This window comes from Ophidiomyces ophidiicola (genome assembly GCF_022830035.1).
Source record: "Ophidiomyces ophidiicola strain CBS 122913 chromosome Unknown scaffold_13, whole genome shotgun sequence".
NCBI classification, from domain to species: Eukaryota; Fungi; Ascomycota; class Eurotiomycetes; order Onygenales; family Onygenaceae; genus Ophidiomyces; species Ophidiomyces ophidiicola.
The window spans coordinates 124,932-149,730 of record NW_026054653.1 but is presented as its reverse complement, the minus strand read 5'-3'; the positions used below and the strand labels follow the sequence as shown (position 1 = coordinate 149,730).

The 24,799-nt window shown below is 46.4% G+C and overlaps 12 protein-coding genes across 12 annotated transcripts; 5 read left to right on the top strand and 7 right to left on the bottom strand.

Moving 5' to 3' along the window:
* Nucleotides 1-470: 470 nt before the first annotated feature.
* On the top strand, nt 471-1,384 carry LOZ57_003680 (uncharacterized protein; the record flags this gene model as incomplete). The annotated part of the gene is made up of 4 exons (XM_049252728.1): nt 471-671; nt 742-966; nt 1,024-1,185; nt 1,247-1,384. 4 exons carry the CDS (start codon nt 471-473, stop codon nt 1,382-1,384), a joined length of 726 nt encoding a protein of 241 aa, XP_049108227.1.
* Nucleotides 1,385-2,013: 629 nt separating this feature from the next.
* LOZ57_003679 (uncharacterized protein) lies at nt 2,014-3,318 on the bottom strand (the record flags this gene model as incomplete). The annotated part of the gene is made up of 2 exons (XM_049252727.1): nt 2,014-2,882; nt 3,102-3,318. 2 exons carry the CDS (start codon nt 3,316-3,318, stop codon nt 2,014-2,016), a joined length of 1,086 nt encoding a protein of 361 aa, XP_049108226.1.
* Nucleotides 3,319-4,554: 1,236 nt separating this feature from the next.
* rna1 (Ran GAP Rna1) lies at nt 4,555-5,823 on the bottom strand (the record flags this gene model as incomplete). The annotated part of the gene is made up of 1 exon (XM_049252726.1): nt 4,555-5,823. One exon carries the CDS (start codon nt 5,821-5,823, stop codon nt 4,555-4,557), a length of 1,269 nt encoding a protein of 422 aa, XP_049108225.1.
* A 1,157-nt stretch (nt 5,824-6,980) lies between these two features.
* On the bottom strand, nt 6,981-8,913 carry ALG6 (Glucosyltransferase-like protein; the record flags this gene model as incomplete). The annotated part of the gene is made up of 3 exons (XM_049252725.1): nt 6,981-8,386; nt 8,440-8,595; nt 8,661-8,913. The coding sequence occupies 3 exons, from the start codon at nt 8,911-8,913 to the stop codon at nt 6,981-6,983; spliced, it is 1,815 nt and encodes a 604-aa protein (XP_049108224.1).
* An 830-nt stretch (nt 8,914-9,743) lies between these two features.
* On the top strand, nt 9,744-11,237 carry NSR1 (nuclear localization sequence binding protein; the record flags this gene model as incomplete). Its single annotated transcript, XM_049252724.1, has 3 exons — nt 9,744-10,205; nt 10,268-10,593; nt 10,646-11,237. The coding sequence occupies 3 exons, from the start codon at nt 9,744-9,746 to the stop codon at nt 11,235-11,237; spliced, it is 1,380 nt and encodes a 459-aa protein (XP_049108223.1).
* Nucleotides 11,238-12,506: 1,269 nt separating this feature from the next.
* Nucleotides 12,507-13,874, top strand: LOZ57_003675 (uncharacterized protein; the record flags this gene model as incomplete). Its single annotated transcript, XM_049252723.1, has 1 exon — nt 12,507-13,874. The coding sequence occupies one exon, from the start codon at nt 12,507-12,509 to the stop codon at nt 13,872-13,874; it is 1,368 nt and encodes a 455-aa protein (XP_049108222.1).
* A 730-nt stretch (nt 13,875-14,604) lies between these two features.
* Nucleotides 14,605-15,100, bottom strand: LOZ57_003674 (uncharacterized protein; the record flags this gene model as incomplete). Its single annotated transcript, XM_049252722.1, has 2 exons — nt 14,605-14,852; nt 14,926-15,100. The coding sequence occupies 2 exons, from the start codon at nt 15,098-15,100 to the stop codon at nt 14,605-14,607; spliced, it is 423 nt and encodes a 140-aa protein (XP_049108221.1).
* A 650-nt stretch (nt 15,101-15,750) lies between these two features.
* On the bottom strand, nt 15,751-16,332 carry LOZ57_003673 (uncharacterized protein; the record flags this gene model as incomplete). Its single annotated transcript, XM_049252721.1, has 2 exons — nt 15,751-16,223; nt 16,314-16,332. The coding sequence occupies 2 exons, from the start codon at nt 16,330-16,332 to the stop codon at nt 15,751-15,753; spliced, it is 492 nt and encodes a 163-aa protein (XP_049108220.1).
* A 229-nt stretch (nt 16,333-16,561) lies between these two features.
* On the bottom strand, nt 16,562-16,845 carry LOZ57_003672 (uncharacterized protein; the record flags this gene model as incomplete). The annotated part of the gene is made up of 2 exons (XM_049252720.1): nt 16,562-16,734; nt 16,797-16,845. 2 exons carry the CDS (start codon nt 16,843-16,845, stop codon nt 16,562-16,564), a joined length of 222 nt encoding a protein of 73 aa, XP_049108219.1.
* A 1,020-nt stretch (nt 16,846-17,865) lies between these two features.
* Nucleotides 17,866-19,830, bottom strand: CCT4 (T-complex protein 1 subunit delta; the record flags this gene model as incomplete). Its single annotated transcript, XM_049252719.1, has 8 exons — nt 17,866-18,714; nt 18,768-19,171; nt 19,226-19,394; nt 19,447-19,476; nt 19,527-19,556; nt 19,605-19,627; nt 19,677-19,728; nt 19,780-19,830. The coding sequence occupies 8 exons, from the start codon at nt 19,828-19,830 to the stop codon at nt 17,866-17,868; spliced, it is 1,608 nt and encodes a 535-aa protein (XP_049108218.1).
* Nucleotides 19,831-20,139: 309 nt separating this feature from the next.
* Nucleotides 20,140-21,618, top strand: RPT1 (26S proteasome regulatory subunit 7; the record flags this gene model as incomplete). Its single annotated transcript, XM_049252718.1, has 4 exons — nt 20,140-20,234; nt 20,285-20,399; nt 20,451-20,680; nt 20,739-21,618. The coding sequence occupies 4 exons, from the start codon at nt 20,140-20,142 to the stop codon at nt 21,616-21,618; spliced, it is 1,320 nt and encodes a 439-aa protein (XP_049108217.1).
* Nucleotides 21,619-22,045: 427 nt separating this feature from the next.
* Nucleotides 22,046-24,308, top strand: SDH1 (succinate dehydrogenase flavoprotein subunit; the record flags this gene model as incomplete). The annotated part of the gene is made up of 6 exons (XM_049252717.1): nt 22,046-22,087; nt 22,154-22,208; nt 22,260-22,333; nt 22,406-22,569; nt 22,624-24,012; nt 24,089-24,308. The coding sequence occupies 6 exons, from the start codon at nt 22,046-22,048 to the stop codon at nt 24,306-24,308; spliced, it is 1,944 nt and encodes a 647-aa protein (XP_049108216.1).
* Between the last annotated feature and the right edge of the window lie 491 nt (nt 24,309-24,799).

Sequence of the window (24,799 nt, the reverse complement as noted above, 5' to 3'; positions counted from 1 at the left end):
TATCTGTGCGCTCTGCTTTCTATGATTTGTGCCTACACCTCAATGGATGTAATAGGTACAGTACATTTATTCTAAGTACATTTTTGCGGACTTCACGACGGGAGTGTGATGCATAACAGGGAGGGGTGTACTGTGGATACATACTATTCAGATCTCTAGCAAATCTTATTATCGACCCTTCGTACTAAATTCAGAAATAACAGTCACATCAAGAGGCTCCGCATACTTTTTGCTGGGAGGCCGGGCAATGAAATGGGTGAATAAGCTTAAATCGATTAAGCTCACATAAGCCTTTACTAGCGCTCACTAGCGCAGTAATCAGAGAGCTATGACGTCACTTGTCAGGCAGTTGGCACAAACCAGGTTGTCAATTGACTTCTCAGATGCTGGAAATAGGCAGACTATAGACTTACAGATTTATACACCTCTTCCTTCAAAAAGACTTGCCGGTGGCCAATTCGCCTGTTATCATGGCTTTCAGAACCAAAAAAGTACAACAGGACCTAGATTTTGATATTTCTGTCAAATATTGTCCAGCAACACAGCATCGGCAACCAGCAACGCACCTTGGATCCCATCTTACGAAGCCGAATATCCCGAGGGCAAACCTTGCGGTTACACGAGAATTTCCTCACGGATCGGAGGATAGCAGGAGAAGGTATCAGGACTACGTACGTACCCTCAGCCGGTCACAAAAGCAATGGGTATGCTAATTAATGTTTGTTTGTTTTTCAAAAATAGACAACATTGCAGCAGCACGTTCTCTTCTGGGATAGAGATGGTGATGGTAAAATCAACACTTGGGACACATATGTTGGATTTCGTGACCTGGGATTCAACATTCTGATCAGCGTCCTTGCCGTTATTATTATCAACGGAACTCTGTCATATCCGACAAGGTTGGCATCTTCGTGGCTTCCAGACCCTTTCTTCCGGATATTCCTCAGCGGCATCCATAAAGCAAAGGTTCGTGGTGTCAAACCAACTGATCGCACTCCTCAGAGGCACTGATAAATAATATAGCATGGATCCGATACTGGGGTCTTTGATACAGAGGGCCGGTTCAATCCACAGATGTTTGAAAATATTTTTTCCAAACACAACACAAACGGGGATGGAACACTGACTTTAAGGGAGCTATTTGACGTAATGCACACGCGCAGATGTGCCATAGATCCTTTTGGGGTATGTTGCTTTTCTTAAAATATACTGCATAACTCTTTTGGCTGACTTAAAAATTTAACAGTGGGCTGCGGCACTCTTTGAGTGGATTATAACTTGGTTACTGATCCAAAAGGATGGGAAAATTTATAAAGAAGATCTGCGGCAGATCTACGATGTAAGAAAACTCCCTACCTATTTATTAAACATTGGAGAGAGATAGAATTAACAATCAATCACACATATCAGGGTTCTCTGTTTTGGCGGGTCCGAGAACGTCGGAAGAGAGGCGAGTGGAAGCAGGGTTTTGGCTTGCGCCGCAATGGGCTTTCGCTAAACATTGGAAATAGTAAATTGGTGTAAGCCTCCCTCTCTCAGCCACTGGGAGAAATGCACAGCACTATACCAGCTAAGGTGGAAAGGAGAGTTTTCACGGCGGCGTTCGTGTTGGGTAAACAGAGGTTGCAGGTAATGTTATTTAGGGTTATATGGTAGTCAGTGACACTAGAGCGTATGTATATACATACATTCAGACGAGACAATCACTTACATAGTCAATATTTATGATATTTGCATGCACTATACCTCTTAGATACGTCTTGAGTGAAAGACGAGTAGCTAGAGAGGGCGGCACTACCAATCGTGGCTAAGGTGTCTTGAGCACCTGTGAGGTGTGCGCGGGCCGTTTCCTGCTAGTCTGGCCTAGTTATAGGAGGAACATTATTATTGTTGTGATCGGCCCTCGGCTCCAGGTTGATAGGCCAATGAATTTTCATCCATCAAAACATATCAATATGTATCAAGCGTATCCAAGATACTAGTGTACTTCATCAGGTTGCTGCAAAGCGCTAGTTAAGCGAACATGGTTTCAGTCTCGTTTCCAACGTTACAGATATTTGCCCACGAAAGGTTTCTCAGCCCTCTGGGTACTGATAGCCCTTCGACAGTCCAGCTAGCAATTGCTAATTCAAACACCCAGGCCAAAAGCGTTTTCCCCCAATGCGTCTGTCTACCCCACATCGCTTCTTCCATGACTATTCCAATCCCATTCAGCAAGAAGAATGCAGATATGCGGAGAAGCGCATCTAGCGGCAACAATGGTGCTAAGCCATAAACATGAAAGAGACCCATGAGCATGAAGGAGGCAATGATCCCCATCCCGCGAGCAAAGCTAACGGGAATACCATATCTGATCGGAAGATAACGGCGAAGAGGGCTATAAACAAGTGAATGACAAGGACTAGCAAAAGCACTATGCCATGTGACCCGCCAGAATGAACCAAGTGATGTTGCAGCATAAATGGGGCCAAAGAGAGGGGGGCTAGTCCGGTAACGGAGAAAAAGCTGCATAATCTCCCAAATTATATACACTGCCAGAAGTATTTGAACCGCGAGAACTGTCGAGTTGGATTGAGGAAAAAATTGCTGAAGTATAAGAAAAAAGAGAATATGAATCACTAGGTTTATTGGTTCGGAGAGATTCAATTCAGAGATATTGAAGTGCAGTTTCTTAGGACGTGTCCTAGTACGCGTTTTCGTCGCAGCTTCTTTCAGTGGCGCTGGAGGAGTGCGGACATGATTTGGGGTAAAGGACTCGTAACGAAGCTCTATCAAATAAAGAAGAGCAATTATCCTGTCCGGTGGTGCATTCTCGTTCGTATATTTGGGGGGAGAATGCCTTCGGGCATAGAAATCCAACGATTTCATAACACCAATTGCGACTATGCGATCCGAGTTAGTAAACAGAAACCATGTGTCTAGAACACCAATCAACGTCGTCGAGAAACACTGTCAGCTACAATATTGATTGCAGCTTCAAGATGTTGATACAATGCAAATCACCGCTAAACATTTTATTACTGAAGACTGAAAGAAAGTTTTCATACCACAGAATAATTGAACGCTCCTGATTGCATTGCAAGGTAACACTGTTACCATACTACTAATCAGGAATCCGACTGTAGATACCATAGCGAGCTTTTCAAATAGTTTGATTTGCTGCTTCACCAGAGCATATAGAGCCAAGTAGAGGAACAGAGTTGGCAAAAAAAGAGAGATAAGCCCTTGATAAATACTGTGGGCAATTTCGATCAATGTACTCTGCGCATCTGGTGAGATGCTGGGCAGTGGATATTGCCACTGTTTAAAGTAGGACATGGCTAGTATAAGTATCAATAATTGTCGCGTGTCTTCCAAAAAGATATCTGTTAAAGGAAAACAAAATAAGGAATATCCTCAGATGCAATACCAGAGCATCACTGACAGTGTGAATTGACGATATGATCAGGATTCGATAGCAATTTAGAACAAGCACCGGCTGCGATTTCCTCTGGGCACGACACACCGCAGGTCGAGCAGCGGCTACCTTAGAACAGTCGCATTGTGTGGAATGCGCAATCGTCCATAACTGCAGGATAAAATCATCCAGCCATCAAGTCCCGGAGAACCCTGGGCTCCTGGAGGACGGGACCATGGGAATATAAAAGAGCGACGGCTCGCTGCCCGAAGGTTTGCAACCTTGTGACTGTTCGACGCGGAACTAACTCTCTAGCCAATAACACTTGGAGACCAAAACTCAAGCATATGATCGTCTTGGTTCGCTAGTCGCTGCGTACTTGAGGAAACCGGGCGGTCCCGGGAGATCATCCGCGTTCTGCAGAAACTGTCGGACTTTTCGAGGGCCGATGAAGCATGAGCAAGGAACGAGCGCTGGACATGGTCCGCAAAACCTGGGGGATCAACATTGATTGATGTCCATGCAGTTTCATTTTAAACTGCAGTGCAAAATTCAGAGTGTCTGTGAGGAATATGGCCGACTTATTCAGGGTGTCGCGCTGTAAGAGCACAGTTCGAGCGGTGTCAGGGTGGTATTCGGCCTAATAGTTAGCCATGGGGGTTGTTCAGCGAAGTGGGTTCCTGTTACATCCCGAGAGATGTTCATTAGCCTTGGAATACTCACAATGCTGCGGGGAAGAATGCGTGGTAGTGACAATACGGAGAACTCATTAGCAGATATATTGCAGTCCCTCTCATGCCGACATTCGATCAACTAGCCGCAGCCGTTGAGTTTTTAAACGCCGCGTTGCTTGAAATATTAGCAGGCATTTTGAAGTATCGTGCAGATCGAAGCATGGGGTTGGGATGCCTAGATTCCTGAGCATCTATCGGGCTGTGGTGGCATTGTGTATCGACCCCTTGGCTGCGTAGGCTAGAGCTTGGGTCTTCACGGATAGTTACACCTCACTGGCTACGACGAGAAATAGAAAAACGAATAACTTGAATTGCACTTAGTAGTGCCTTTATATTTTGATTTCTTCGCTGTCTAATGTGACGAGAAGCCCGTTGAAGAGAATCACCAATCCACTCGAATGCAGCAGTGCATGAAGCTAGAGATCAAATAGTTGTCTCCTTAAGCTTCTGGCTAAGTTCATCGACGATAGCATCAGCGGTTTGAGCAACCTTCTCATTCTCAGCATTTTCTGCGTCCTTAAAAGCCCTTTCTGCCTTCTTCTCCACATCTTCTTCCGCCTCGCTTTCTTCCTCTTCCTCCTCACTCTCCTCCTCTAACTCGTCAAGCTCATCTAGTCCCCAATTATCATCGTCATCGTTTTCATTACCGCTCGCTTCCCTTCGCTGGTCAAAAAGCTCTTTTAATGCCACAATACTCTCGTCATCTTCATCAAATTTGTTTCCATTCAACTCAACGCGTCTCAGAACAGGGAGCCCAGTTTTCGCGGCTTGAAGCAAGATTTTAAGACCAGCAGCATTAATATCATTATAAGAAAGTTTGAGGACCTCCAACTTGCTATTATTTCCCTTTGCGACAGCGTCTCCAACTTTGATCCACCCTTGGCCTTTAAGATAACAGTCTCCCAGAGCTAGCTCGCGAATTAATGGCCAGCCTGTTACTGCATCTGCCAGTATGCGCGCTCCAGTCACAGTAAAAGTGTTATCCTGCAGGTCCAGCACTTCAAGATCTGGCGCATGCCGCAAACCCTGGTCCAGCAATTTTGATATGCCATCCTGGCGGATGCCATTTTGCACCATCCTCACAGTTTTAAGACCTTTGCCGTGATCTTTAATAGCACGAGCCCAAGCAGCCATGCTTCCACTTTCGAGTCTATTGCGACCACACACGATTGTCTCTAAATAGGGTATTTCATATTTAATATCAGGGTTGGCACGGGCCTTAGATTTTCTCACACATAACTCTGTTACAGCATCAGCAATTAAATTCCCAGCCTTAGGTCCAAGTCCATTATTATTTAATAACAAGTGGCGTAAAGGAACGTGCGCCTGCAAGAATTCGACGAGGGGCGCTTGTGTATTGAGGCCAAATGCATTGTCGCTTAAGTCTATGGTTTGGAGAGTGTGGACTTCCAGCAGAGCGTTTAATAAAAAGGAGAGGGCTTGAGGAATTTCAGAGAGGAGGCGTGAGGTAAAAATGTCGGCGAGATTCGCGGTCTGAAGTTTTGTCTGGGAGCGGAGGGCTTTGCCTAAGAGTTCGCAGGCGGAGACACCATAAGTGTTCCCCCCAAGACGAATTTCAGTTATCGTATCATGGCTGTCTAGAAGGGGCTGGATATGTGGTTCTAGATCAGCTGCACTATCGAATCTCAAACCCTTGTCCTGGATCGAGAAAATCGTCGATGAAGGCGCCATGGTGGGGTAGGTGAGGAAATTAAGAGATTAAAAGGAAAAAACGCCTCTATTGTAAGGAAAAAAATAATCAGTCTAATAAAGTAGAGCGAAAGAATTAGAGGCCGCCAAATAGTGGTAGGGTACTTCGTGGGGAGAGAAGGGCACGCACCGTGGTCTTTGCCTGTGTTGCTCGCGACTCACTCTGTCTGCCTCAATTTTGGTGGCGGAAAAACGGCCGGGGAATGATATTTTCCGGTGCCGCTAGCTTATCTCACTAGCGGCTCGGGCTTATCGGCCATGAAATTTGATTTGATGCCGCGAAACCAGATTTGTCAAGTAACTAACTGCCATCCCATCCATCCGAATTCATCTCTTGCGTTGCATGCTATTGATCCTACCGGCCCCGATTGCCCTTTAATCGTTTAGATCAGAATGTCGTCCGCGGTTGCGTCCACTGTTCCAAGCAGTATGTTATGCACTCCCCTAAAAAGACGCCACCCTGGAGAGACTTAGAGCTGATCATCTTCCGGCCATAGTCGCTGCACAGGCAGCCAGTTCGTCTCTCAAAACATCACCTTCACAGACGGAGAAGCCAAAGGTGCGCTATGATGCCGCTTTTCTATCCTTGGTTAGCTTTTACTGATGACCCAGATGATCAGCCTTGCTGCGTGTGCAAACCACAAAAGGCGGCTCGTGATGACTGCATGCTGTTCTCAAAATCTGATAATCCAGCGGAATCGGAATGTAAATCGATCATTGACCAATATCGGAATTGTATGGCGAGGTACGGCTTCAAGATCTAGATTTCTCTACCAGCAGTACAGTGGTCAAGTTCTTTAAGGCTTGATATTATGGGAATTGCATTCGTTTGCATACCACAAGGCGTTTTTGGATGGTTAAGATGGATACCAATTGTAACTTTTGTGGTTTACGGGATAGACTGGTCTTCGGGTTTGGGTGTATAATATCTATGGGCCTCTCATCTCACTTAAGTAGTGCTTGACAATTATCAGCCAAGTGCTTTTCTACTCATGGCGGTGAATATTTCTTTAATACTATGTATATACATATATTTCCTCTAGTAAAAACCTTCAATTGGGTATCTCTTTCTATTAAGGTCTTTTGAAAACGACTATATGACGTATTAGCTGATCAGAATGGCTAATAAAGTTAAAAATTTATTGTTCTTTTTTCCCCCCAGACACTTCAGGTATGTGCGACTCCGTTTGCCAGAATAAAATCCCCGTTTTACTGAGTAATTTCACAGTGCACCAGAGGTATATTATGCCGAAACCAGCGGTCCCGATTAAAACATTTAGAACGACCCATAGATCGGGTTTGGTCGAAGGGGTAGGAACAAAGGCCTCGACAAAATGCCATAACACCATTGATGCATAACATCCCAGATGTATAATTTTTGTAAGGACGTGCAGATCGTGAGAGCCATGGGGGCGAGAAGAAGAGTCTTCCTGATTTCGATAAAGCTTCAGAGTAGTAGGGGGAAGCCCGAGAAGATACGCCCAAAGCAGAGTGACAACGAAATACGGAACACGTAGATCTTCCCGCTTGAGCAATGGGAACAATGTCCATGTCCCAAGAACATTAGCGAAGCCAACCCAGGCACGGATTTCCCGACTTAGACCCCCATCCCCACATAGAAGTAGAGTCATCGGTAAAAGGGGTAGAAGAACACTTTTTTCATGTACCTGGAACGAGCAAAGAAAGAAACCCCATGCGGTATTCGACAGAGCAAGCAACAGGAGGCCCGGTCTTGGGTACAAGCCGATCACACTGCAAGGGACAACGACACTGAAGACTGTTGCACCAAGCGACAATCTTTGAAGAGTAGTAGAAGAAAATCGAGTGAGCTTGTAAAAAGTGTGGATAGCACACCAGATATTTGCAACTTTGTCTTCAAAAAGACCGCGGGAAAAGGGAAATATGCGGTGAATGGTTTGGCAAAGCTGGAGAACGGGTGCAAAGAGCCATGAGGACGCGCTCAACGATATAGGGAAATTCTTAAACAGCAACGGCTCAGAAGTAGGCACGGGAACACCACGATATACATCGTAGATTGCTCCACCCACCAAAGGAGCAAATAGAAGAGTGAAAGCGATCGCAGTAATCAGACTGATGCTGAGTAGCCTTCCGAGTCTGATCCGGGGGAAGAGGGAAGTGCCAAGCATGTACGCAAATATTACAGGCGCGTAGTATAATGCCATTTGTTTGAAACCCAGAGCAGCAACGAAAAATACGCAAGCCCACAGCCTTCTCTTGGCCAATATACTTTCTGATGCAGCGACAACTAGCCCAAGCATCACCGTGTTATATTGGAAGTGGCCATGGTCGATGAGGAGGGTGGCGGGCTGCATAAGGATGGCGACAAGAGCAACCGAAGCCACCCAGATATTGACTCTCTGGTCACGGGCATACCGTCGCAGGAAAATGACGACAGCAGGGATATAGACAAGATACTCAGAAACGACCACGGTAGCTCGCATGTACACCTTTAGGAGCGGGTCTTCAACCCCACGGGATTTATCAAGCGCAAACCAGGACGGCTCAATAAATGACCCCCTATTGACTATCAGTTCACATTCTGCCACTATTAGACCTTCGGGATATCGTACAATTTACCCAGAAGCCAGCTATGATATGCAGTGAGCGGAGGATAGTCGAGCCCCCACCAGTCCAAATCGTAAAAGTACCAGGAGGAGATAGGAAGATGAATAGTAAGTTCCATCCAATGTCGCTGCGCTTCGAAGTCACCGTACATCGGAGGTAGTCCTTGTCCTATGAACATAAGAATTAGAATACAGCTATGCGCTGAAGGTCAGAGCGAGTATGATAAACGCTACCTGAATATCCCCACAATCCGACCGCCCAGCGAAACAGTCCAACAACCATTAGGATCGTCGGAAGAACTAGCCATTGGGAGACACCCGTACGAGCTGGCCAGAGGAATGCCACTAGAGGAAACGCTGGAGCAGGTTGGCTTTTGGTGGCGTCTGTTATCAAGTCGACATTGGAGCATGACGCGCTGCCGGTGAGTCCTCGGCGCTTCTTGCGCGGTCGGTGGGAAGAGGGCGAAGACGCCTGGAAGGGCGCCATTGCAATTGCAATTATCGCACGATAGCGACACGGTAGCTAAGCCCGTCCTGTTAGGCTGCTAGATACGCTGCCAGGCATGCTGCACGGCGCATGCCGGGGTGTTGAATGCCCGCCAGGCACCGTTTCTGTGGTGGTGGAGAGCTGCAACAACGCCAACGTGCCGCTATGCCCAAGTCGGCTAGTAGCCACGCGCCGGAAGCGGTGAGGATTTTTAAATTTTCCGTCCCCATCGCAACCAGCCTTCCAGGATTATAAAAAAGTTCTGTTCTCGTTTTCTCTTCATCGCAGACTTCCATTCCTACCTCTATTTTTCGCAAAAGGGGAATCATTCGATTGCCGTGGCTTATCACTTTCTATCTAATACTGTATCATTATCAAAGCTTCTGCTATCAACTCGTACGTATTGTTTTCCTTTTTTGTGGGCTTACTGGGGGCTTCAGACACTGTGGGCTGAGGGCTGTGGGAAATTGCGAATCTATCTGTGGGACACATCGTGGTTCTATAAGCAGCGCAAATATCATTTGCCTGTCCGTCACTGTGGGGTTCGAGACCGAGAAAGTGGGCGTCCGCTGCTTCCCGTGAATCTATCTGAGGGCTTGTTGCTTCCTACGTGGGAATTTCTATATTGACTGTGGGCTTATTGTTGTGCGTGACTAGAAACGTCTGCACACTTTTAAATCGGGTGAACTTTTCAGCCGCACCGTGGGACTTCTGAGGGATTCCAAAAAATAAAACCTATTTTATCTATTTGTGTGGGTATCAGCGTGGTAAGTCTACTTGAGCTTTTTCTCTAAAGTGCTTTATTCCTAACTCCATGGTCTTATAGCAAAATGAAGGCTCCAAAATCCAAGACCAAGGCTCCTAAAGCCGAAGACAAGGTCTTGAGCAAGGTGAAGAATGGTGCTGTGACGAAGCCATCTTCAGCATCCAAGGCTAAGGCCAAGGAAGTTGCTAAGAAGCTTTCCGCTAAGTCTGGCAAAGAGTCGGAGAAGAGAAAGAAAAAGGCTCCCACCCCGTCTGAATCTTCTGAATCCGATAGTGATGAAGAGATGAAGAATGCTAGTTCTGGCAGCGAGAGTGAAAGTGAAAGCGAAAGCGATAGTGGAAGTGAGAGCGAAGCTGAAGAAAAAGCTGCCGCCCCTGTTAAAGCAGCAGCGGCCAAACCTGAGGCCGAGTCTGGATCCGAGAAGTCCTCGGAGTCTGAAAGCGAGAGTGAAGAGTCCGAATCCGAATCCGAGTCTGAGGAGGCGGACTCTGCACCGGCTTCTAAGGCTAAAAAACCCGTTGAAAAGGTTTGTTTCCCTGTTCTAGTCCCTTGTATTCAATGAGCTAAATGCTGTTTTTGCCTTTCAAGAAATCCGAACCTAAAGATTCCGAGGAATCTGAAGACTCTGAAGAAGATGAAGATGAAAGCGAAGAATCATCTGAAGAGTCTCCTAGCGAAGATGAGGAGAAGCCAGGAAAGTCCCAAAAGCGCAAAGCTGATTCAGAAGAGACTCCTGTGTCCAAAAAAGCAAAACAGGAGAGTAATAATGAAGCTCCCGCTGAAGGGGGCAATCTCTTTATCGGAAACCTGTCTTGGAATGTCGATGAGGAGTGGCTTCGCTCTGAATTCGAAGGTTTTGGCGAACTTTCGGGTGTTCGCATTGTCACTGACCGCGATAGTGGACGTTCTCGAGGGTAAGATGATCCATGATTGATGTCTGCAGCCTCGCTAACTTGTATTCTACAGATTCGGCTACGTTGAATTCACTAACGCTGCCGACGCCACCAAAGCTTTCGATGCTAAGAAAGACACAGAAATCGACGGGCGCAAGATCAACGTTGATTTTGCCAACGCCCGCCAGAACGCTGGCGCTCCTAGGGAGCGCGCCCAGTCTCGTGCCAAGAATTTTGGTGATCAGACCAGTCCTGAAAGTGACACTCTTTTCATTGGGAATATCTCATTTGGTGCAGACGAGAACACCATTCAAGAAGCATTCTCATCGCACGGATCAATTCTTGGCATCCGTTTGCCCACGGATCCAGACTCTGGCCGCCCTAAGGGATTTGGTTACGTCCAGTTCTCATCGAGCGATGAAGCGCGTTCTGCACTAAACGCCCTTCAGGGGTCTGATCTTGCAGGTCGTTCGATGCGCCTTGACTTCAGTAGCCCAAGACAGAATTCCGGTGGCAGCTTTGGTGGCCGTGGTGGTGGCCGCGGCGGCCGGGGTGGAAGAGGCGCTCCCCGCGGTGGTCCACGAGGTGGTGGCCGTGGCGGTCGCGGAGGATTTTCCAGCGGCGGCGGATTCGGTGATTTCTCAGGAAAGAAGACTACTTTCTAAAGCAGTCCTGAGGCATTTTGCGAGGGTTTTTTGCTTACTCCATAAATTGTAATTCGTAGTCGTTGAAGGTAAGTAATGTATGACTATCGTGTTTGGTCATTAACAAAAGTTTCTTATTGCTAAATTAAATGTGCTCCTACTGCTACTGCCTTATTATCCTTCGTCAAAACTTTCTTCGGGTCTCAGAGGATGTAACTACTAGTAAAGCAGCCCTGCAAGTTCTGTGTCCATCTCGGATGTTCAGTTTCCTTCTTGCCCTAAATTTTTGCCCTAATCAGATCATCCAAACACAGTCTAGCGCATCCTTAGGCAGATCGAAGCGGGGTAACCCCATCATGTGGCCGACTCTCGACCAATCGATTGGCCACACTGTAAGCCACGCACTATACCCCCTATCGCCACTCCGTTGCTGCCTTCGGATGGTGACGTCGCCCCGCAGGCTCAGTATCTCCACGCCTCAGCTCCCGCGCCAACTCCCTCACTTATCACACCACCACCGATAAGCAAACCTCCGACCGATCCAGTCCTGCTATTTCTCACTCTGTTTCTCTTTTTCAACCTCCTCCTTATCCCATCATCCCTCCTTTCTATGGAATGATAGCTCTGTACTACCAAACGGTGGTCTGCCTTCTATATTGTCCTTCCTGCCCATCTCTGAGCTTCTTGACCTGTATATAAACATCCATACACCATTGTTGCTGGCATCTTGACTTCAGATATCCCTGATCTCGTGCCCGGATCACCTGAGGTCAACTTCTTCTTAGACACTGTCTCATTTTCTCTTTGGAAATCAATTCTTTACCTCCTAAAAAAAGGCTGCAGGCCTGCCTTTGTATTGTGATCCCTTTATTCTCTGGCTTGCCACAACACCTCCGAGTAAGAATTTAGTTGACCTCGCCCTACACTACGTCACCTGCTAGTCAAGTACCAGTCTACACTATTCCCTTTGGGCGGCAAATTCTGAATGCGAGGAAGGGGATGATTCCACTTCAGGACTTACAAAAGACCTGAATAGGAGACCCAGCCTCCTTCCTGTACTGGCTGTTTTTTCCACTCCCCCCCTACCTTTGACGGCGTACAAACAGCCAAACAATATTTGCTCTTTGCCTATATTGCCGCGGGCTCAATGCAAGATACTACTTTAGTGGCCGATGGCCGGCTTGCGAGAAATGACACAATCGCGTCACCAGAGCCTAGCACAGGACCAAGAGAGACAACAGTCGTTCAGCAAGAAAAATCCGAAGGTAAGTAAAACAACCCTATTTCTAGATGGCTATGGATGAGATCTCCGATAGCATACCATCAGCTTGGAGGCAATCTACATTCCCAAACGCTGCGTACAAAAGCAAAGCCTACTTCCTTTCCTCAACATATAACATTCCACTCAAGTTTTTCCACATGTACTCATTTCGTTACTACCTAGATTCCTGGATAGAAGTGGCATCCCAACCTTCCTCCTCATCTTTATCCTCCTCCGCAGCAAATGATGAGATTGTTACAACTGGCCTTAGGGTTCCACCTCGTCGGATGCGTGGAAATCGCCAGGTCATTGCTGCGCAAGATCTAAATATTACATACTCCCATCGACATTCCGTTGCAAACGATAGTAGTCAGGAAGAGTACGAAGAGACAGAGAGCGATTCTGATCGCATCTTGAGCAGCTCCAATGAAGATATCCGCGCAAGCCGTCGTCACACAGTCACTTTTATCCCTGGGAATTCATCTACTTCCGATGTAGCAATGTCCAGCGAAGATGATGACAACCTAACAGCTTTGGGGCCGTCAAATCGATCTTCCTTCACCCCACAACCAAATGTATTCTCGCATCCCCCCGCCTCGCAGACAAATATTCAATCCCAAGCAGCATACCCCTCAGAAAGTCACGCGGCAAACCGCATCGAAAATAGAACTAGAAGCCATCGGAACTCCAGGAGTAGCATACAATCCTCACGCCGTTTCCGAAACCAACATCCACAACATTCCCCTTACAATATTTACTCTCCGTCACACCAAGCAGACCACGATGCTGCTCTCCGTGCGAGTTTATCTACCCTGTTGTCATGTGCAGCGGCAGCTCGAGGCTTGACCAAGAGAGACAGTCAATATCAAGCGCCTGAACGGCCGAGCAGCCATCCTGAACCTTCGTCATTTCGACTTGTTCCTGAAACAGTCGCTGTTCAAGAAGATGCGGCAGGTCAGCATAATATTTCTAATGATGTGCAACACCGGTCCTCATCTCTTTCACCATCAAAACGATCACGTTCACCCATACAATCAACAACAAGGGTGAGACGAAAAGCCAGTCCATCTAAAACCCACCCTGTTGCTCCCACCTCGTCCAAGAAAACTCGTCGCACTACGTCGGAGACTAGTTCTCTAATCAGCCCTACGATAATGACCTGGGTGGTAAGTGCTGGCGTCGTAGTATTGTTCTCAGCAATCAGTTTCTCTGCTGGTTATGTTATTGGCCGAGAGGTTGGAAGAACAGAAGGAAGCCAGGTTCTTTATAATTCTGGAGTAGGCAACGGAATATCAGGCGCAAGAACCAGTACAGGATGCGGAAAGGAAGCCGTCAAGGGGGGGTTGAGACAGTTTCGATGGGTCAGTGGAGGTTCCGGGTCCGCGGTTGCTGTTTGATTACGTTTAAATCACTTTGATAATGATTTACGATTTGCATATAATACAACATGAGTTTTGCTGGAGTTGGGGACAAATGGAATGGCTGGAAAATGTTTTGATGCCCACCCTCTCCTTTTAATGAAGTCACTTTGCTGATTAGTCAATTAGCTAATTATCTTATCATATTCTCATTTTTATGTGTTGCCCCTCGCCTTCCTAGGTTTTGTGAATTTAAATGTTCTGCATGCTTATTTCTCGATATGTTCATTTTATGAAATTGTGGGTGGATTTTTGTGGGTGTAGCATGCATCTCCAGTTTAGCGGTGTTCCGCTTTATTGAATCATCAATAACCACTAGAGAGAAGCTGTTTAACCAATTTTAAGCTGTACGAAGTACATGTACAAGGCACATACCTTCCCTTAAGTTTTCCCATATAAGCAGCACATGACTGAAATGAAGGGGGTTCTTTCGGGAATAAACACCAATAGATAGTGGTATATAATACAAGATTGAATATATGACAATATTGAATGCAGGGAAATAAGTAGTTATGTGTACCCAATGTATCCTGGTCCCCAGCTTGACACAGTGTGGAAGTATGCGCATGTATCACTAGGCTACTACACAAAAACGATATACTTTGCAGCCCTGAGTCTTCATAATAGAACCAAATAGGCATGGAAAATTTGCGTTAAGGCTGCTAATCCAAAATATTTCGTCAAGACCATGAACTGGCGTAGATGATGCCTACAATCCTTTCAAGAAATTAGACTCCTTGATAGATTTTCTTCGCGCTGCACGAGCGCTCTTTGTAATTGATTTTCTAGTATCGATACCAGTCGAAGCGACCTCAAAATTATTTTCGGCGTCCGCAGTAACCGCATTCACTGATACAATGTCAATGGCTTGTTCGTGAAGTGGAATGACTCGAGGTTTAGAAGCAGCAGCCACAGCTGCTTTTTTCTCGTGGCGTTTTCGCTGTTTTCTATTGAGAGCTGCAATGTCAAAGCTGTTAGTAAGGGTGGGTACTAAAAGCTATCGCTTTGTGAGAGGTCGGCAGCTTCGTACAAGACAGATCAACGTTTCCAGCACCACTTCCCAACCTATCATTTGTATCATCTAGGATTCTCCATAGCCAATCTGGATATTCCGCATCATCCAGCGCAATTATATCAGGTTTGTTTTTAAGATAATTCAATCCAAGTAAGCGTGTGCCCGCGGGAACACTGCTCTCCACTTTCATTGTTTTGGCATTTTTAGTACTCGGCGTCGTTGTTATCTCGTTTCCGTCCTTTTGGGCCTGCTTTTGTGTCGCGTCGGCGGGTGTACTGTAGGTTCGGAGTTGGCTTCCAGATGTTATTCGGGAGGGAGAAAGGATTGAGGACACAGGGGAGTAGAATGGGAGGCGAGACAGTATGTGCATGCGGCAGCGTGAGCAGATCATTTTGATTATAAAGGGTGTGAAACGCTCATAGAGGGGGGAGTTGTAGAAAGCTCTTCCGTCAATTGCATATCTTGTTTCTGCGATGGTTAAATGGAATTTGATAAATTAGCTTTCGAGTCACGTGCCAGGCTGTCTGGGCAGGGCTAGCTACTCCTTATCCTCAACAACTCTCAAACCTCACGAACATTAAAATTAGGCAAATTGTGTTGTGTAGGTGTTTCTACGGGTAGCAATATTTGCAAAATACCAGGAATTTACCGCGTTTCCTTGCTTGGTGATGATAATACTTTAATATTGCTCCGTCTGATAAAAGTCGACCGTTAATCGGGCAATATGAGGACAAGTCCTTACTTCATACAGAGTGCCTTACCGCCTGCAAACGTTGACGCTGTTTTTTGGCGATTTATACTTCTTCAAAGACTGTGATGTGAACAGTTTTGGGATTTCTTTTACCGTGACGATTCATTTGCACGATAAGTCATGAAGCTCGTGACGTGGTTTACCCCCTCAATTCGATGGCGATTTTCATTATCGCAAGTCAAATTCGGTGTGAGAACTACCCCATCTCTTGTCATTATACTACCTGGCTCATTCTTTGAGGAGCCCGGATAGTGAACATGTTGGACGTCTTGAGGAGAGGTCATCTTGTCGTGATCAAGTCTCCGCTGAGTAGCCATTGAAGTCTCACTAACAACATCACAAGCAGTATCATCAAGCTCGACTGGTGGGTCTTTAGGAGCAGAGCCTGGAAGCTCCATCGGAGTGTCTGTATATCTGTCGTTGTGGCCATGCCTCGATGAATACTCATATGGTTGTGGTAGTACAACTGTTGAAGGGGATCTATGACGGATGTTTATGCCCCCAGATAAAGAAAATTTCTTCTTCTTGACGTTCTTGCTTTTATGTGCGCTTTCCTGCTGGCCTGAGTGAACCGTTAACCTCCTTATTCATAGCACGTGAAACACATCACTTCTACATCCATATACATACATATATAAAGGCAAAAACTTACCATTTGCTTCGCTATTCATGGCTATAGGACTCCTTGATCTCTTTTCACCCTTGAAAAAACATAAAATTGGTGCCAGAGTAGTCGTCTTTGGTCTGACGGAAGCGTCATACAGCGGCCCCTGCTCTTGTTTAGCATTTCGTCTCTTTCGCCGCCTCAAACAGCAGAAAGCCAATATCAGCAGCAGTACGATTATAACTACTATAGGAATGATTATAGCAATCAACTTTCCGGTGTTATTGCTTTTTGTTTCAGTGGACACTGGGGTCACTATAGCGGGAGTTTCGACTGGGCTTGGTGTGTAGGACTGCGTTTCGAGGGTGGTAGTTTGGGCTGAGGTGCTTGTCGAGCTTGCAGAGGAACGAAGTGTCACGGTAGTAGTACTCGATGTCGTACTTGCTGGACGCTTTGCTAAGGTCATCAACTATTTCAGTTTTTGTCCATATTATTAACGCTAACTTCCTTCATATCTGGAAGGGAACATACCCGTAATACTTGGTTTATCAGAAGGCAGTGGAGAGTTGCTCTCGAACATGCTGAGTGGCTTTAAACACAACCCAGTATCACAGGGATCAGCGCCACAGCATCCCTTGAACGCGCCTTTCGAGCATGTATACCATGAATACCCTTCAGGACAGTTTCCATTTGTCTGGCGGCGAAATAGGTTCGACATTTTTGCTGATTGTGAAGAACAGCTCTGAATCCCTTGTAATGTGCAATCGCAGTCAAGCTCTCTCTTGCACCACTAATGAAATATAGATGTGGGCTGCTGTTAAATCCAAGACATACAGTCAAACAAAGAAGTACGTACATACGAGCTAGAATGTCGACCAAGCGGCTGGTTTTCGGTATACTTTCATTTGAGAAAGGCGACAATAGTTTTGCTCTAGTATTGGATGCCAATCAGGACCTTAACTGTCAACTACTTCCTAGGCCAGGTGTGTAGTTATTGGGAAATGGGGCTGTTTTGACTTGAATTGACTCTGTATTGTCTATTTGCAGCAGTTGGTTGTACAGGCTATGCATACTGAGAATTTTCTCTGTCCTACATGCATCTCCCCATACATACATAACCTACTAACTAGTCAACCAATTTTAGGATGATGCTATCTCCATCATACAAAAAGGCGCACAGTTGGTCTAACTATAGAACATGAGAGTAACTCCTTTCGGTTAGATTTTTAATGTGGGAGTAGTCAGTAGAAATTGATTCTCTGTGGAATCTGGAAACCAATTTCTAGAAACTATGAAACAACCACTCCCTTTTTATAGTGTCAAACTTTATTCCTTAAATCTTTGAAGCTTCAAAGTTTTCATTCCTATCTTTCAATCAGCCCACTAAATCTTGAGATATTGGAACATATGGCTAAAATTAATCCATTAGTATGTTACAACATGTAATAGGTGCTTAAAATAATATGAAACAGTTGATTTAACATTGTTTATTCTTTCCATATTGTTGTGATGGTAGTTTTGGTTACATAAAAGCTTTTATTATTGCCCTTTCAAAAACAGTTTTATCATTTACTATTAAAGAGTGTCTGGCACATTTATTTTATCTTGACAAGGCAATATCATCAATGCGCAGAATCAACTTGACTGTCTCGGCAGCAAGTTCAATAGCACTTGTACTGACGAGCAGTGGCTGCAGCACTCTTTCATCAGCAATATTATCCTTGACTCCTCCACTACGGATGCTCACACCAGCATTCTTCTCACCCATTGCGTGGCGATGACGTAAATCGGTTACTACCTTTATGCTGTTCAAGCCAGCATTTTCGGCCAACGTGACTGGGATGACTTCCATGGCATCAGAAAATGACTTCCAGCAAATAGCTTCTGTACCTGATAGTGCTCGTGCTTGCTTCGCTAATGAGTGCGCAATTTCGATTTCAGGAGCGCCGCCACCAGCAATCAAGGCTCGCTTTTTGACTAGGCAACGGACAACACACAGTGCATCATGGAGAGAGCGTTCGACCTCATCAAGAACAAGGCTGTTAGCGCCACGGGCGATAATAGAAACCGTTTGATTGGCGTTTGCGGATCGAACTCCAGTTACTTTCACATATCGGGAGCCAGCCGAGTTGATTTCTTCAACCAAATCAGCCGTACCAAGCTTGTCCTCCGTAAAAGATTCAATGTTGGCAATTGGTTTGCACCCCAGGCTCTTACAGACGAATTCTACCTCATCACGCTCGATGTCTTTGACTGCCAGTATTTTAACTCGGGAAAGGAAGTTGAGAGAGAGGTCGTTGACAGCATCACGAAGGATAGATTTCTGAATTAGTAGAACATTGCATTTCGTCTTGGCGATTTTCCGAACCATATTTAGAAGGTAGGTGCGTTCTTCTTTGAGAATTTTGTCCATCTGTCTGTAATCATTGACGACAATTTGATTTTCCATCTAGAAAGTATTAGCTGCCGCTTGGCAAAAGAAAGATGAAGGGAGGAAAATACGTCTGGCTTTGGCGGGCTAAGCTGGAATTGAATCAAAGCAATGCGTGCTTTTTCGATCCTAGTCGGACCGCCTGCATTTTTCAAAACAGGCTGGTTAAGAATCAGGCCATCCACCATCTCACTATCCTCTATTGTGCCACCAACTTTCTTAACGATTCGGATGTTCCTGAGATCAACATTATCGGAGGTTTTTGTATCTATAACTTTGAGCACGGAATCAACCGCCATGGGCCCGAGAAGACTTGAGTGTTGAGAAACAATTTTCGAGGAGAGGGAAGTGGATGCTGCTTGAAGGAGCGCGGTACGGTCAGTGAGCGTGATAGGCTGCGACATGTCATGGAGAACCTGCACAGCGGCAGCGGCAGCGCGTTGGAAAGACTCAGAGATGACAGTTGGATGAATCCCTGTTTAGATTGTCAGTATTGACACATTCTGGTGAGAAATTTCTGGTTGGTCACCTTTTGAAAGTAATCGCTCAGCAGCTCCGAGCAAACTTCCAGCAATTACGACAACCGACGTAGTGCCGTCGCCAGCTTCAACATCTTGGGCAGCACTCAAATCAACTAGCATTTTGGCGGCCGGGTGCATCACACTCATATCCTTCAACATTGTGTTTCCATCGTTTGTCTTGACAAGAAATTAGTGGGGGTCAAAAACGCAGGCGACCGGAGACACGCACGATAATAGTTTCGCCTTTGCCGGTTTGAATCTGGTTATTTGTCAGTAAAGTCAATGCTTAAGATAAAGTAGTAGAAGTACCATCTTGTCCATGCCCCTAGGTCCAAGTGACTTGCAAGTGTTAGCCCCGCTTCCTCCACACATATGGAAATATCATACTGTTCTGATAGCATCCGCAACAGCTTTAACAGCGTTAGCTTTGCATGTGGAGTATGAAGGTTCCAAAATTACCTCGAGCAGCCATAATATTGGCGGTGCGGACGGCCATAGGCTTCTCCTTGTCCTGATATACTTAATTAGCACTGAGCACACACGTGAGAAATAGGATGCAAACCTTGAATGCATTGGATGCAGTATTTGCCGGGCCGCTTAGAGCAGCCGCCATCTTGATATAGGAGTATATAACGCACAGTATGAGATATGAGAAGCAAGTGACGTGGGTGAAGTACGCTGTTGATTGAATTTCGATGCTGGATCTTTCGACTGCAGATGCTTGGCGTGCCTGGCCACTAGCGTCGCGGAGCTCTGACGACCTAAGCTACTCCCATCACTGAATACTACTGCCATCACTTACGACGCAACATTCCCAGCAGCCGTTTATCTTTTCCCAGCGCCTACCTTTTATTCATTGCCAGTCTGTATCCCGTCCCCGGTTGCTTGGTTTCTAAAATTCGCGCCATCTCCACTCGACATCATGCCCAGTGCGACGGGCCAGAACTGGGAGAAATACCGGAAGAATTTCGCCGATGAAGATGAGACGGAGAAGAAGATAACGCCCCTCACTGATGAGTATGGCTTTACGTTTTTCTCAGCGGTGTGGCTAGCTAAAATCTTCCCAGGGACATCCAAGTCCTCAAGACCTACGGCGCCGCCCCATATGCAGCGGCGCTAAAGAAGCTCGAGAAACAGATCAAAGATAAACAAGCAAGCGTGAATGAGAAGATCGGCGTGAAGGTAGTATCCTTGTCTCGATTCAACCTTCGCAAGCGCTCATAAACTTTCTAGGAATCCGATACTGGCCTCGCGCCGCCACACCTTTGGGACGTCGCTGCCGATAGACAACGAATGTCGGAAGAACAACCATTACAGGTTGCACGGTGCACAAAAATCATTGCCGACGAGAAGGATCCCGATAAAAGTAAATATGTTATCAACGTCAAACAAATAGCGAAATTCGTTGTGAACCTTGGGGAAAGGGTTAGTCCGACAGATATCGAGGAAGGGATGCGCGTTGGGTAAGTATGATGCTGTGTCAGAGGATTGCACGTTCGTTCACTAAGATTGGCTTTACAGTGTTGACCGAAATAAATACCAAATCATGCTACCTCTTCCTCCAAAAATTGACCCGAGCGTTACCATGATGACCGTTGAAGATAAACCTGACGTGACGTATGGAGATGTTGGAGGATGCAAAGAGCAGATAGAGAAGCTCCGAGAAGTTGTTGAGATGCCTCTATTATCTCCAGAACGATTCGTGGGATTAGGCATAGACCCACCAAAGGGCGCTTTGCTATATGGCCCTCCCGGTACTGGCAAGACTCTTTGCGCCAGAGCAGTAGCCAATCGAACCGATGCAACATTTATCCGTGTCATTGGTAGCGAATTGGTTCAGAAATACGTTGGAGAAGGAGCAAGAATGGTACGAGAGTTGTTCGAAATGGCACGAACAAAGAAGGCTTGCATCATTTTCTTTGACGAAATAGACGCGATCGGTGGCGCTCGTTTCGACGATGGTGCAGGTGGAGATAACGAGGTTCAGAGAACCATGCTGGAGTTGATTACACAGTTAGATGGCTTCGACGCCCGAGGCAATATCAAAGTAATGTTCGCAACTAATAGGCCGTCTACCCTTGACCCTGCTCTAATGCGACCTGGCCGTATCGACCGGAAGATCGAATTTTCTCTTCCAGACCTTGAAGGACGGGCGAATATCCTTCGAATTCATGCCAAGAGTATGTCGGTTGAACGGGACATCAGATGGGAACTTATTTCGCGACTATGTCCTAATTCCACTGGTGCAGAATTAAGGAGTGTTGCGACGGAAGCAGGCATGTTTGCTATAAGAGCACGTAGAAAAGTTGCTACAGAGAAGGATTTTCTGGCTGCTGTGGACAAGGTGATCAAAGGCAATCTCAAGTTCAACTCCACTGCAACATACATGCAATACAATTAGGATGTTCGCGAGCCCTGTTGCATTACTTCTTGAAGCTAGACTGAACTGGAATTTATGTGTACTGTACAATGAAGCTAGGCATATTAACTCACGGTCAATAATGGATAGAAACCTGATACTCTTGTTTGTTTGCTGCAGTTTCGACGAACAGCTGATATATATGGTTGTCACGTGCCATCCCGATGGAGCAGCGGGCCATTTCGGAAAGCTGACCTAACAAGGGGCTCTCATTGGCCCATAAGCAACAGGAAGACCTCGGGAGAGCCTAGTCTGACGGCTTATGTAACAACCTGGAGCAACCTATCTTCTACATGAGGCAAGACGACGACCAGATCGACCTAGCGAAAAATTGCCATTCCCTTTCACGGTCTGGGGAACAATTAACTCGTAGCATTGAGCTCATTCCCTGTACTGATTCCAAGTCATCATGAGTTTCAGCGGGCTACGGAGTATTGCTCCGGCTACCAAAGTACGTCCTGCTTCACTTGGCCGCCTTTGTCCTCAACCGCCACAAATCTAACTCAATCTACTGCAGTCAATCCGCTCATTTAGAAATCAGAAGCGGCCGTTTTCATGCAGTCGACCTGCAGGTATATTTGACCTCTAAGCATCGCCATTGGCAGATATGCTGACTTCTTTAGCTCGAATTATTGCCAGTCAACCCCTTCGTGCTAAAGAAGCTTCTCCCTTTCTCACCACAAAATACCCTGTGATCGTATGTGATCCCCCAATAAGTTTAGGATGTAGCTGTGCCGGTCCAGGTGCTGAAGGTATTTGCTGAATATAGGACCATGAGTACGACGCTGTTGTTGTGGGTGCGGGAGGCGCCGGCCTACGAGCTGCTTTCGGCCTTGCAGAAGCTGGATTCAACACTGCCTGTGTGACAAAATTGTTCCCTACAAGAAGCCATACGGTCGCTGCACAAGGCGGAATCAATGCTGCGCTTGGAAAGTATGGTTCCCGAATTGGATCTGGCACATATTAGCATGGCTAATTCGAATGCAGCATGCACGAAGATGATTGGAGATGGCACATGTATGACACTGTAAAAGGATCTGACTGGCTCGGTGATCAAGATGCGATTCATTACATGACCAGAGAGGCACCCCAGAGTGTCATTGAGCTTGAGGGTTATGGCTGCCCATTTTCGAGAACAGAGGATGGTCGAATCTACCAACGAGCTTTTGGCGGCCAATCGAAGGATTTTGGCAAAGGTGGTCAAGCCTATCGATGCTGCGCCGCTGCCGACAGAACTGGTCACGCTCTTCTTCATACCCTGTATGGCCAGTCCCTTAGGTACAACGCAAACTACTTCATTGAATACTTTGCCATGGATCTTTTGATGGAAGATGGAGAATGCAAGGGCATTCTTGCCTACAACCAGGAAGACGGAACCCTCCACCGATTTAAAGCCCACCACACCGTCCTGGCTACAGGTGGCTACGGACGTGCCTATTTTAGTTGCACTTCCGCGCATACCTGCACAGGCGATGGTATGGCTATGGTTGCACGTGCTGGCCTACCCAACCAAGATTTGGAATTCGTGCAATTCCACCCTACCGGTATTTATGGTGCCGGCTGCCTGATCACTGAAGGTTCTCGAGGCGAGGGCGGCTACCTCCTCAACTCCAATGGTGAACGATTCATGGAACGATATGCAGCTACTGCCAAGGATCTTGCTAGTCGAGATGTCGTCTCTCGATCTATGACCCTCGAAATCCGTGAGGGCCGCGGTGTTGGCCCCGAAAAAGATCACATTTATCTCCAACTCAGCCACCTGCCTGCCGAAATTCTTCATGAACGTCTCCCAGGTATTTCCGAAACGGCTTCTATTTTTGCTGGTGTTGATGTTACCAAACAACCAATTCCAGTGCTGCCAACTGTTCACTACAACATGGGCGGTATTCCTACTCGCTACACAGGCGAGGTATTGACGATCGACGAAAAAGGCAATGACAAGATCGTCCCTGGTCTCTATGCTTGTGGTGAAGCCGCTTGTGTCTCGGTCCACGGCGCCAACCGCCTTGGGGCCAACTCTCTTCTTGATCTTATCGTGTTTGGCCGTGCTGTTTCCCATACCATTCGTGACAATTCTACGCCACAGAAACCCCACAAGGAGATTAGTGCCGATGCCGGTGCTGATTCTATTCGTGTTCTTGACCAGGTTAGAACCGCTGACGGTCCAAAGTCAACTTTCGACATCAGAAACGCTATGCAGAGAACTATGCAAACGGATGTTAGTGTTTTCCGTACACAAGCAAGTTTGGATGATGGCGTGAGAAAGATCACCGAAATCGATCAAACATTCAGCCAAGTTGGTACCAAAGATCGCAGCATGATTTGGAACTCGGATCTTGTTGAGACTCTTGAGCTGAGGAATCTGTTGACTTGCGCGTAAGTTCACTCTTCTCAAAAACGTCCCTAGTTCCCCTTCATTTTCTGTCGGGACTTTAGACTAACGGCCTTGTAGGACTCAAACAGCCGTTGCTGCTGCTAATCGAAAGGAATCTCGCGGCGCCCATGCTCGAGAAGATTACCCTAAGCGCGACGACCAACAATGGATGAAACACACCCTTACATTCCAGAAGGAGCCCCATGGCAAGATCGATTTAACTTACCGAGCGGTGACGAGTACCACCTTGGACGAAAACGAATGCAAGCCAGTGCCCCCGTTCGAACGCACATACTAGATGGCCTTCTCTATATCCCTTTTTCGTTCAAAAGCCCCACGTTTAGCCGGAGTTTTGTCTATTCTCTAGCTGAGGGACATGTGTATAAGGATGACAGGTTTCATTGCTGTATATAAACACTTTGCATTTATCTGATGGGAAATTTTGATATTTTTTTGTGCACTGCGCAACAGCGGTGTCGTTTTTGTCGTTTGGAGTAATGAAACAGCAGATGTCCTTTTTTAAGTATTGGAATGCCGCCAGATAGACGTATGTATGTATGTACAGTATGATACTCCCTGCCTCTGCGGCTAATAATTGCAAGGTACCTGCTTGGGGGCCTTCGGGCCACGTTATCTTCACGTCGAAAAGAAGCTTCGTGCCAAGCCTCCCCGGTTCTCCAAACGACCTGGTGTGTCTGAAGATGTGTAAAAGCTGACAGCACTCAATCCCTTTAATCGTGAGGACATCAATACCCCTCTGCAGCATGTGAGGCGATTTATTCAATTTGT